At 31.3% G+C, this 13721-nt stretch overlaps 1 protein-coding gene across 2 annotated transcripts; it reads right to left on the bottom strand.

Annotated features, from left to right (window-relative positions):
- Positions 1-1627: 1627 nt before the first annotated feature.
- LOC141692840 (NAC domain-containing protein 75-like) lies at positions 1628-6118 on the bottom strand. 2 transcript variants are annotated; one of them, XM_074497788.1, is made up of 7 exons: positions 5938-6118; positions 5386-5710; positions 4871-5048; positions 3985-4583; positions 3537-3848; positions 3093-3206; positions 1628-2418 (listed from the first exon to the last, which is right to left on the bottom strand). In XM_074497788.1, exons 2-7 carry the CDS (start codon positions 5548-5550, stop codon positions 2317-2319), a joined length of 1470 nt encoding a protein of 489 aa, XP_074353889.1. In that variant the 5' UTR covers positions 5551-5710; positions 5938-6118; the 3' UTR covers positions 1628-2316. The 2 variants fall into 2 exon arrangements, with proteins under 2 accessions (XP_074353889.1, XP_074353890.1); XM_074497789.1 differs by having other exon boundaries at positions 3093-3203.
- Between the last annotated feature and the right edge of the window lie 7603 nt (positions 6119-13721).

Below are 13721 nucleotides of genomic sequence, written 5' to 3'. Positions count from 1 at the left end.
AAAGCTACGGCATCTCTATGTCAAGAGGTGCAGGGACTCTTTTGTACAAGAATCATGTTCCACGTAAATATATTTACAAAAAAAATCATAAGATGTGCCCCAATTTATCATCATCGTTAATTAATTTGAAATCTCATTATTATGATTTGACCGTAAATAAGATGAACTAAGATCCCGTTTAGTAATTAGCATTGTTAATTGTAGACACCTACAAAATTTTGTATAATAAAAAAAATCAAATAGTTAACTGATTTTTTAAATAATATTTCTTATATTATTCTTTTTTTAACATCAATTTTAAGTGTAAGTGGTCAGTACGTGGATATAGATAAGGGAGAAGTCGGTCATTTCCGAGAAGTTAAAAGTTAATGTTTGTTCTCGCCCTTTATTCCATCTAGAAATTACAGTAGTACTGGAGCTGAGATTAGATATGCATATATATATATATATATATATATATATATATATATATATATATTCTGTCCCTTTTGGAGCTTATATATATAATATATATGTTGGATATATTTGAATTTTATGCATGTCCCATGAACATATATAGATTTCTTGCACGCTAGTTCCTACTACGTACTGATCCTATAATCTGTTGCCTCTACATCCCAAGATTTATATTACTACTTCAGAATTAATCAGAAGAAAAGTGTGCAACCTAATGTAAAGTTGCTTACCAATAACACAGTTACTTATATACAGACGCAAACAATTATGGCTGTTGCACATTTCCTATATCTTTAATATGCAAGTATGCGCACGTCTATACGTTCTACTCATTAAACAAATATTTTACTTTACATACTTGCGACAATTCATAACATAGTTGAGCCTGGTTTGAATAATAGGAGATTATATTTATATTTGATGTCCGAAAGGACCAGAAAATCTAGCTAGCCTATAACTAGGTAGCATTGTTCTTGTTAAATAATCTGTACATCTAACACCTTAAATATATCATAGAAATTAGGTTGGAACATGATGTTATACTATTTTACGTGATCTTATACTATTTAACAGTTTTAATTATATAATGAGATTTTTTTTCATGGACCTAGCCGGTAACATTAGTAGTTGAAACTTAAATGACAAACACTTTCAAAAGTAAGGGTTTTCTAAAAAATTATAAAATGAATCATAGAACAAACCCTCTTGTTTCCATATTATATATATATTACGTAGTGCCGCTGAAACTTCTCCTAATTAATCTAGTTCTCATATAATTAATTTTAGATAATTCATTTACTGTTATGAAATTCACTAATATTACATGATTATGTTGGAGAAGAATAAAATGTCTTGAATCCAAGAAAGACGATAGATGTACTAGGAAGCAATGGGGGATATCGATCAATGTAATGAGTGACATTTTTTTTTTGTGATGAGATCTATGAAAAAATGGTTTGAAAGGCAAACATGATTTATAGTATGTCATATCTACCAATGCCAATCCTGACCCCAGAAGAATTTTAAAATCCTCTCTCACCGGCCAGCCAAAACCAGCAACTAAACTAGCAATCTCGCTAGACATTATATATGATAGAAATTAAAACATAAACCTGATAACAATTAGATATACGCAAACTTTACCTTGTACTATATAAAAAAAATGAAAGAATATATAATTTCTAGATAGATACCTCCGGCTTTTAATGAAGAAAACTGTATATATATGTAGCACATTGTTGCAATTTTGCACAAGTAGGTGTTTTCTGAATACAAATAATAAAAGGAAATAAATCAAGGAAATTATAGAAGAAAAAAGCAAAAATGAACATACAAACAAACAAACAAATAAATACTATAAGATAAAGAACATAGTGTAATGATAATGGTGATGATTTTCATGTAAAGAGGAAGAAGGAAGGGAGGGTCTTGAATTTGCTTTAGGTCTTCCTTGTTTTCCCCTCTTGTTTTTGTCAGTAGAGATGAGGCAGCCTTTCTTTCATTTTCCTCCTCCCTTTTTCCCTTTTGAATTTCTTTTCCTTAATCTATGCAAGGTCCAACAACATCATGCACTTGCCTGTTGTTCTGTTTCCTTCATGTTTCAACCATATATATGGCACTTACCATAAAATTTACCAATGTTCATATATATAATTAAATATTATATGTACTTAATTAAGGAGGGTTCAAGTACTATATAGGAGTATAATGATGATAACATAATGATGATGTTGTCTCTCTTCTTGGCGCTCTATGTATGTTTATGTATGTACTCCACGTGATTTATTTGAATAGGTTCTTATCTTTATTTGTTGCTGCTTGCTTCCTGCTTCTTCTTCTTCAGCTTCGATGCTCTTGACCTTATCCGTGATGATTCGGGTTGTCAGGGTCATGCGGGTCAGCTGGCCAGAAGTTTGAGTACTTTAACCAGTCTGCCTCTTGTGGATTTGAGATGGCTGACTCCTGCATTTGTTGTTTATGTATACCAACTCAAACAACTGAACATAAAGTGTGCCGTTTATAACTCATGAAATTTTAACATGATTAACCAGAATAGAAATTAGATTTTAATATACTTTTGTACTAAAATTCCCCTCTCAGTCCCTTTAATCAAGTAAAAATCACATGATCTAGCTAGATGGCTACAGTTATATACATCCATGCATATATTATTTATAAACTTGTACAATTGACATTACAAATTTTAACTACAATACCTAAGAACAAAGAAAATCGATATTCTTCATGAATTAATACTTTTTACGTGTCTCGTTAAAACAAAAAAAAATCAGGAAAAATGTATGATCAAAAGTAATTTCGAATTAAAAGGAAGAATGACAAGATACACTTACTGTCAACCAAGTGATCATCCAAACTTACTTAACAGAGAGAAAGAGTTGTGAAAAAAGCAGCACAGAATATAGCAACATGTAATTGGTAAAAAAAGGGAACTTAAGGAATATAATTTTATTCGTAACTTTACCCTTAAAACTTCTAACAACTAGTGGGAAAAGAAAAAAAGATAAAGAAAAGTTGTCCTAATAATATATATGTTGATAAGCCTCTTTTATTAGTACCATAATAATCTTAACTTTAATATATAAGTAGCTAGAACAAATGTATTTAGTATACATTACCTCTTTGATATCTGTTGAAGTGCAACCCATAATGAGTTCCTCTAATCCAGATGCAGACCTTCCTTCTAGTTTATGATGTTGTTGCTGCTGATGCTGTTGTTGGTGTTGTTGCTGCTGCCGAAAGATGCATATATTTATTAATTTAGTGATTAGAAGTTTACAAAACATAATCATCAATATGATCATGTATTGTCTCCAAAACCAAGTGTTTCAAAGGTAAAAAGTAAATTTTATGCTCGTTACCAACTAGACATATTACACAAATGACCACAAGCCATGTACTAGTTTATCCTTCTTTTTTAATTTAATAACCTGGTGTTCAGACTGTCTCAATAACCAGCTGAGTTACGTGGAGTGAGCAGTACGTGCTAATTTATCCTTCCACATAAATAATATGATATTTCTCGTTCTTTCTTTTGCAGATTGAATTGAATTAGTTAATACCTGAAAGTTTTCATTTTGAAGCATCATTCTAGAAACATGAAAAGAGCTTTGATCAAGAATATCAATGGAAGCTTGATGGAGGGAAGGCGGAGATATAATGGTGGAAATGGAGTGACATGGCCTGCTGATGTGGAAAGCAGCCGTCGATGTTGCAAGTTGTTGATGATGTGGATCATGTGTTTGAGATTGATGATGTTGATGATGATGATGCATGTGCTGATGATGCGACATTTGTAGGTCATGCTCTTGGGACATTCCCATGCTCACTGCAGTCTCCATTGCAGTTGAAGCTTCTAATCCTGTACCTGCCAACTGTGACAATCCGCACTTCGCACTTCATTATATAAGAAAGATCACGTATATATAATCGATGAATTTTGTTTTATTTTGCGCAACATTTATCGGGATCAATGTAAGGATTATACGATTAATTGAAAAAAAATTGTACCTGATCATCGAAGCTTTTCCTAAATGGAACAAAACTGTAGTGATCTTTTATATGTTGAAGATCCATAGGATTATAACTACTTACTGGAACTCCACCAACGACAGACAAGTGATGATCATCTCTAAGACTAGAAATCGCTATCTCTTTGGACGATGAACAACTTCCACTTCCACTGTCTCTCCTACTAGTTGGCTCACTACTATTTCCTTCAGCAGCAACAAGATTTCCGGTACTAGTACTATTAATTCTATCACTCCAATTGCATTGTCTTGGTTGAGTTTGATAAAATATCTTGGAAACTACAAGCTCGCCTTCCCTCTCTTCTTCATGTTGCCCCAAGTGATATTGATGCATCACCCAGTTTGTCTTTTCAGGTTTCCGATTTTTACCAAAATTCGTATAGAGGACTAGAATTTTCTTGCACCCCTTTTGCTTGCCATTCACCATTACTGGCCTAGTCTTACCAGTTTTATGCCACCTTGTTTCTCCACCTTGCAAATCACATTCAGTTTGAATTTTCCTTCTTTTTCGTGTACCAGTTGTGTATGCTTTCGATGGTCTGTGGAAGAAATGCCTGCTTAGTCCATCTCTAGTAACTCCTGCACATTTAACATCATTTAATATTAGAAATTAATAAAGAATTAGGAAAGAATTTGGTATATATATGTAAGAGAGTGATTAGTAGGTATAACAAACTTACTAATAATTCCTAAACAAATTATTAGAACAAGGTGGTGAAGAAAAGAAACAAAGTCCATGCAGTTTCTTCAAAAAAGACTATTGAAATTGTACATAAGTAAAACCTAACTTATACTAATAAATTGTGGTTGAAGCAATCTAAAGGCTTTTTGTATATGCATGTACATAGATATTTTTAATAATTTACCTGGAAGTTTTTCTGGATGGGTATAACAAATCCCATCGTCTCCTTCGATAGTTGGGATGAATTCGTCGATAAGAGGGTGAGACTTTAGTTCTTTATCTTCGACTTTAGCATCTAAGTGTTCCATCAATTCTTGATCTGTGGGATCGAATTTCACTCCTGCTGGTAATCCTACCCAGTCCTGCAAAACGAATCAAAACCATAACCAAAGACGACGACGAAAGCAAATATTGAAATTTCGAAATAAAATAAACAAGAAATTTGTAAATTCAAAGAAAGAAGGGCTAAAAACTAGCTTTCAAATTAGTATTGAACAAAACAGTGTATTGATTGTCTTTATTAATAAATTATGAAATAAAAGCAGAAACTAAGTAAGCCCGCAATTGATAGCATAACTTTATTCTTGTTTGATTCTTCTTTAAATCAAATTAAATCTTTCTGGTGAAGCCAAGAATATTATTTGTACTAGTAGCTGCTACTACTTATATAGTTATATATATACACACATGTATACGTACCGGCTTTCCTTCGAGCTTGTGCCCACAGCTAGGGCAGTGTTTAGATCCACAGAGTTGATGTTCCTCAAGCTTTGCATCAATAAGATCATGAGAGCTTCCGATAGACGATCCCAACTGATTCATATTGCTCTTGCTCATGCCTTTCTCCATATACTTATCCGCCATTATTGTTGCACCTTCCTTCACCCCTCTTATCTCTTTTGCTGATGATCAACTTCAACAAATTCCTCCACCCAATTAGACATTAATTCTCCAACACAAAATTATATATTTCTCTGCAACTGGATCCGATGATGTTCTCGTTTGTGCTAGTATATAACTTAGCCTTCGGAACATACAAAAAAAAAGATGATTAAATCACTTGGTGAGTATGTTGATCAGTAAGCTAGCTACATAGGTCTATGATATATAGCATCACGGATAAACAAAAAGAATAACATGAATCTAAAAAATGAAGAAATAAAACAAATAAAAATCTAATGAATCAAATCACGAAAAAAGAATAAATTCCAGTGAGATGATTTGTACAAATTATAGATATAAAGATGGTACCGGAAAGGGAAATATCTTGGCCGGCCACAAACAAAAGGTATAGGAAGCTAGCTAACACGAAAGCAGACGAAGAAGAAGAAGAAAAATAGAGAGAACAAAAATGAAAGCGAAGGAGGGAAAGGAAGAAACGGTGAGGTAGAGGAGTTTGGGCTATAAAACCTGCTTTAACAAATGTAAAACCACCAGAAATTCCTCTACTTTAACTGAAGCCAGTGAGATAAAGAAAAAGGTTCCTCTATATACATACTACTAACCTTTAACTCTTTGTTTTTTTTTTTTGTTTTTTTATTAATTTTTATATCCATATACGTTTTGGCGGTTTTGTATATATACTTGTGTAGAGGTACATATACTGTAACTGTGTGTTTGTACAAATATATATAGAGAAGTAACATGGCACATTTTTATAATAATAAGAAAAGAAAAGATGAAAACCTATCATCAGCCGGTGTTCTTTGTTTGTAAAGCTCATGAAGCTTTGTTTGAGTCTCTTGACTAGTAAAGCAAAAGCTATGAAACGGCCTCCACAGCTGTATGTATGAATTTAATGTATTGGTTTGTAAGGGCATGTATACTAATACATTCTATTATTAAAGCCTTAAGTTTTCTGTGACCTGATTACTAAACATTGAATCAGCATATCTCAAGTTCGATTCCATCTTATCTCACTTTTCGACCCAAAAATAAATATTTAATTGAGAGAGAAATTTATAATAAAAAAATATAAAATTGCTTTCTAACATTTTAAAAATTTAAATATATAGCTAATTTTTAGAAATTAGTTGAGGCTTAAACTAATTATTACTAAATTTTATAATTAACATATCAAAAAATAAAATTTAATAATTTTCGAAGATCAACCGAGTGCGGATATAAATTAGCCTTAGCATAATTTTGCTACATATGGGCAGGGAATCCATACAGTAAAAGGTGAAGTGAATTTTTTTTCCAAGACAAAATGAATAAATTTGGTATGCGTATACAACACTTCACTATGAGTAATACTCAAATACACTATACTATATACATTTATGCATCACAAAAGAGATTATCTGCACAAACTAATTTAATCAATCTAATCATATTAACGTATAAAGATTGAGTAATCAATTAACTAATCGCAATAAATTAAGTTAAGAACTCACGGGCTTTATCTCGAATAACTCAGCTGGTTGAGATCGGGATTTCAGGGTTTACCATGCACCTAAAATTTTAGGTTTGATTTCAAGTAATTTTCCAGATTTAAGTAGGGGCCATAATATTGAAATGTTGTATTATCACCTTCCACATTAGTCGAGAGGAGCTGTGTTGGAAATCCTGGTTATTAAAGAATTACAAAACTAGAAAATAAACAAATTAGTTAATAAAAAAGAGGGGGATAGAGAAATAAACATGCATTAAGGAGCGGGAGTGCAGATGAATCGTGATTCAATTTTCATGAATGTTGCAGAGAACAAGGTTGCTTGATATGGAAGGCAAATGAGCAGTCGTGCCTTGATGGAGCAGGACCACCACCATACCTTGTGTAATTATATACGTATGTTTAATGTGTTTATACATTATACGCATACTTACAAAACCCCCACAAAACTTTAACTACAAGCAACGATGGGTTATGTTTTAGCTAGCTTTAGGTTTTCATCTTGTGTTTGTGTTTAACAGTCTCTACTTTATCATTGTGGGGAACATGATATGCTGTATTTTACTGTTTCACAAATATCCATTTTTTTATTACTGTTTTTTAACATATAATTTATCTACTATAGGTATATACACACTCCTATACAATACTAGTAGATTTTATTGCATTGTATCTGATCATCTTATATCTGCAGAATTCCGTTTCTTGTTCGAGCTAGGTATGCTAAAAAAATTGCATTATCACAACAAATTAATTGATGTTGAATAAATTTACATCATTATCATAAAAAATGATCATTTCCCGCAAAAACTAATAACCGATTGTGACTGTCTAAAGTGTAACGGTTTCTATAATAGATCGTTAAAAATTAGTTCTCGTATATGAATTATAGCATAACTGATATATTTTAATGACTAATTATAAAACAACACCGCTTCATTTTGAACACATATTAGTAAAAATCAACCACCGATTACTCATAAATTGCGATTTATATTGTTACATGAAAATTGTTATGTGAGACTATAAATTAAGATGACATGTAGCAATTTATGTACAATTAGTAACACATCGTAGATAATTTATAAAATTAATTGATGTTTCAAAGTTGAACATGTTATTTCGACATAACTTATATCTTATAAATTTGATTGATATTAAAAGTGATCATCATGTTTGTTTGGACAAAAATATATTTCAAACTTTTAACAGATCAATTGTGGTTTTAGCCTTTAAATTAAGACTTATTTTCTCGTAGTTGATCTCTCTCGTGAGAGACAAATCACCGGTGATTAGAATTGCTAATTAATCTTTGTGAAAACACTAATTCTCCCCGCGGTCTCCAGTTGGCTATCTAGGCTTGGTTAAGCATGGTTAAAGCCAAGTAGCATCCACAATGAGTAGCCCAGGTGTACTTATATATGTTTGGTCCCTTTTCTTTTTCAAGATTTTATTTCAACCAATCAGATGATGGCTAATTAAGCATTCATGTCGATGATACATACATCCATAGTCAAAGTATCCATGATGATAAATGTTTGTAAAGAAAAATAGCCATGATTATACATTTCTCATGTGTTTGAACCTTCTTTTTGGGTATGAAAGATGAGTGGCTATATATAAATCACTGATTAAGAAAGAACAAAATCTAGAGAAAATTTTGTTGCTATTCTCGCAGGCAAAACATTCAACTTTTTTTAGTTTTTGTAAGATTAGATATTTTCCTTTTTTGCTTAAAGTATGAGTAATTAGTGTATGAAATTGTATGCATGAGACAATCTAGTTGAGTTGACCACTGACAAATGCACTGCGCCCCACATATCTTAAACAGTTGTGTTTTTATGTTCTTGACTGATCCTTTCTGTGATTCGCTCTAGCTACTTGTGACTTTATTAGCTTAAGTGGTTGATTAGTGAGAGTTTTGTCTTTGCTAGGTTGTTTTCATGAGAATTATTTAATACTTAATCTGTTTAAATTGTAATTATGATTGCGAAGTGTGTGAATTGTATAATTAATTATATGGTCATGTTTCTTTACGACGCGTGATCAGAACAACATATAATGATTGATGAGCACAAATTTACTAAGAAGCCCTGAAAAATAAAAAATAGGTTGTATTTGCACATCTTATATTTGATATTGAATGATATCAACTATGCCTATTTTCAACTAATACTTCTCGTAATATCGATTGGGATATTCGAAAATACATATTTAGATAAAAGTTCATTTCTTAAATATATGATAATTTTATTTAAATTGATATATATACGAAGAGGTTTATATTCCCAACATATATGATTATCCGTATATAATTCAAGGCCGAACACATTAACCGTAATAATCCAATCCAAAGCTGCAAACCAACAGAGTCGAGCTGAGTTCTGTCCGAGCCGATCCGAGTTTAATTTATTTTTAAAACGAGCCCCGCCGAGCCGAGTTTAACAACCGAGCGAAAAGTGATGTTCAAGCTCAGCTCATTTATAAACGAGTCGAGCCCGGACTCGTGTTAAACGAGTCGAGCCTGGGCCGAACACGAGTTTGTTCACGAACAACCGACCGGAGCCGAACGCGGGCCGAGTCGAGTTGTCCACTAATATTTTGAATATATTTTTTAATCGAATATATAACCTTAAATTATAATTTATAATTTTATAAGTTGCATCGAAATCAACTACTAGTTTTACCTTAAAATTATACACGCACGCTCATATTTTACATTTATTTTTTAATCTAGCTATATCATTTTATTTTTCAAGACGATTTTTGAAAATATATCCTATTTTATTTTTGTTTATTAAAACATTCGTAACTTTATAAAAATATATCCAGTTTTTATTTTTAATTATTGAAACATTCGTAATTTTATAAATCGTACATTACTTTTTAAAATGACAATGTCAAATTTTATTATGTTTTGTTGTTTTACTTAAATTTGGTTTATGTAAATTACAAGTTATTTAATAATGTTAATGAAATATGAATAAGCAGAAATAAATATATCATTATATCAATATGATAGTTTACTTATGAAAAAACTAAGTGTTAAATTTAGAAAAATAGACAAAATCTTTAAAATAATTGAATTATTAATAAATGATGAAAAAATGTATCGGTAAAAACATTTAAGTGATTAGTAATAATTTATTATTTATAATATATATAAATTTTATCTGAGCCGAGTCGAGTTACCGAGTTCGAGCCGAGTCTGAGCCGAGTTCGAACTAAAAGAGCCGAGTCCGAGTTTAACAGACAAAAAGTTCGGCTCGGCTCGTTTATTTATCCGAGCTCATTTTCATGTTTAAGACCGGCTCGTTTAAAAAATTGAACCGAACCGAATTCACTTAAACGAGCAATCCCGAATTTTGTTCACGAAGAACCATGTTCATTTGCGGTCCTAGTCCAATGTCTACTCAACATACCAAACAGTTTCGGATAAAACATACAAAGACATTTGATAATCGTTGGTTTTGTATGTTAATCCTAAATCTGAGATAAACCAGATTTTGTACATTTACAGAGGTTGGGAATTAATGTAAGTTGGGTAGGACTAATGAACAAAATGCTAAAATTTGCTCAACAAAAACAACGAAGTGATCAGATAACATAAGGGGTAAAAGTTAGGTTCATCTAATATGACCCATTCACTTGTCCTTCACTCCATCCAGAATTTGATGTGTTTTTACGTATTCATTCTCATCATCATCTTCTTCATATTTGTCTCTTTGCTGAGATCACTATTCAACGACATACTTTAACTGAAATCCAGGAGACCTGGGGTTTTCGTCATATGTCATTCACGTTTTATTATGCGCGTTAACTGTTTCGACATTGTCGTCTTCTTTAACTCGTCTCGCACCGAGTTTACACGGTTTTCTTGTTTATGGAAACGACTACAATTTTAACTGATTTGGAATAATATTAACACCGATCCAGTAATCATACACAAGACTGCAGTGTTCCATTTTCCCTACTTATAAATGTGAGTTCTTTAAAAGCTTTAATGAAAATGCAAATACCTCTTCGTATAACGGTATCTCTGGAGATCCGGTAAATATGAAATTTTGAACAGGACTCCAAATTCAGCTCAAACTTCAGAATTCAACAAATGTGAACTAGCTACAACACTTGTTTGAATATTTAGTGGCATTCGGCTCATCTCAGCTCTAAATTTTAGGTCCAGTAACTAGAGGGTTTCATTTGAAGTAGAACCTTTTCGATCATGTATAATTTATCTGATGTGTTCAGGAAAAAAATTGGAACATCTGTAAAAATAGAGGAGCTGGCAGAAAGAAAAGATGTTGGATAGAGCATCAGACTATTGGCAATCTTTTTTTCGTAGCATCTCAAAAACCATTCTAAAACTTCAAAGGTTTTATTATTTTTCGGAAACTATAATATAATAACATTCTTTTGAAGAAAAACGTCTTTCAAAATAGGCGTAAAATCTGCTTATATCTGATATCTGATATCTGATATCTGAGATCCTAAATGCGAACCAAAAAATATTCCCGGTTAATTGAATTTTGCCACTAATTTCTGGTTTATTTAGGCTTGCAGGTTGCAGCTATATATCGAGTTTTGATCACTTGGAGCAAGTCCAACAATGTTCTACTAGATGTCTTATAAATATAATAAAATATAATGTTCTCGTGATTTAAGACATAATTTTTACATATTAACTCCAACAATTAAAATGGTGCCCTATTATTAGTATAATATTATATTTGAATTATAATCGGAGGGAAAAAAAGATGAGAGAGAATAGATGTGTAAGAAGAGAGGGAAAGAAATTTTTTATTGATATAAATTAAATAGGGCATGCCTCTTAAAAATGAGGCATTTGATAAATGTTCTAGTATTTTAAGACAGCACTAGGATATTGTTGGAGTACTGATTTCACTACTACACATTTAAACTTATATAGCATTTCTTTTTGAGTTTACATAGAATTTTTAAGTGTTATATAAGCCAGTGCTATGCAAGTGAACTTTACTTACATAGCTCTTTCTCATATGCTATACTAAGTAATCAACTTGGATAGCATTTTTGAAAGTGCTATCTAAGTAACTATTGTCCAAGTAAATTTGCACTTGCATAACTCTTTCCAAAATGCTATCAAGTAGTGTGACCTTTTAAAAATATCAGTTGCTTAGCTGTTACAATAGGCGCTATCTAAGTTGCCAATTTTATTTTTTTAATTTTATAATTTATTTATCTATGTGGCCATTTTAAGCTGATGTATTCGTAATAAACTCATAAAAAATAGAAACTAGAAAATACTAAACCAAATGACGACAGAAATATTTACAACACCTCATACTGCTTTCTTATACTACCTCCGTCCCCCTCATTTCTTTACAGTTTTTTTCACATGCTTGACACGCATTTTAAAACAACTATAAAGTATATTTCCATAATTTATTTTTAAAATTTTATTTTTTTTGTATAAAAGTTTGAACATTATATTTTTATTTAGAAGAAAAAAAAAATTAAAAAAAAATATTTAACCACATTTAATAAGAGCATTAAAGTGCGTGATGAGCCCCCGTCCCCCAATGTAAAGAAATGATGGAGACGGAGGGAGTATTTCATAAAAAATTCAGATTTCATGGAATTTATACAAAAAAGTCTTCATAATTGATATATAATATTTCTAATTGAATCATACACATAACAAAGCACAAGTACAATTTATTGTAAAAAAATATAACAAGCTACTTCAGGAACAATTTCTTCATAGAGAACCAACCAATTCTTCTCGAAACGAACCATTCTGTTGAGAGGATAGGGGTCCTCAATCTACAAGCATTGATAACCTCCACACCAACAAAATTATAAATTTTACAAAGATTAGATAACATAATATACTTGTAATTAACAATAACCGCTTAAGAATTTTTTTACTTACATTACCATTAAATATTCTTACACCAGCTAACCAGCACTTGAAACTGTTGGATTTTAATCGCAGCGGAGGCATGATAAAACACTTTTACACATATAAAATCCAAATAAAAGCATATAAATTGTGGTAAAAATATAGGGATCGATTACTAACCTTTAATATGCGATCCAAGAGCAACGATCGGAGATCCTTAACAGCTACTCCTCAAACGTGAAGCACTCCACCGGTATCCACCAAGAAAACGACGTTAAGGAGGAGGAGGTGGAGAGAATTTGGTTTTCTAAACACTTTTAATTATTAATCCTTTTTCTAAACACTTTAGAAATAATTCTCTCTCTTGATTTAATTTCCAAAAATTAAATCCTTTAATTAATAATATTAAGAACTTTTCTTAATTAATTTATAATCAATTAAATCTCATTTAATCAATTATTAAATTTGCCAATTAATTATTTATTTTATAAATAAATAATTGTCAGTCATTATTAATTAATTCCTCCACCATTAAATCATTCTCTTTTTATGGTATGACCCTGTAGGTTCAATATTAAGCCGGTAGTAGAAATAAATAATAATAAAACTATTTTATCATTATTTATATAAATTCTCTAATTTATTAAATATGATTAATTAATTAATCACATTTATTCTACATCGTGATGGATACTTCTCAGCATATCGCGACTATCCGGATAATATGAATTCACTGCTTAGAATACCAAGAACCTATTCAGT

This window comes from Apium graveolens, chromosome 10 (genome assembly GCF_009905375.1).
Source record: "Apium graveolens cultivar Ventura chromosome 10, ASM990537v1, whole genome shotgun sequence".
Classification (NCBI taxonomy): domain Eukaryota; kingdom Viridiplantae; phylum Streptophyta; class Magnoliopsida; order Apiales; family Apiaceae; genus Apium; species Apium graveolens.
This window is presented reverse-complemented; position numbering and strand designations above follow the sequence as displayed.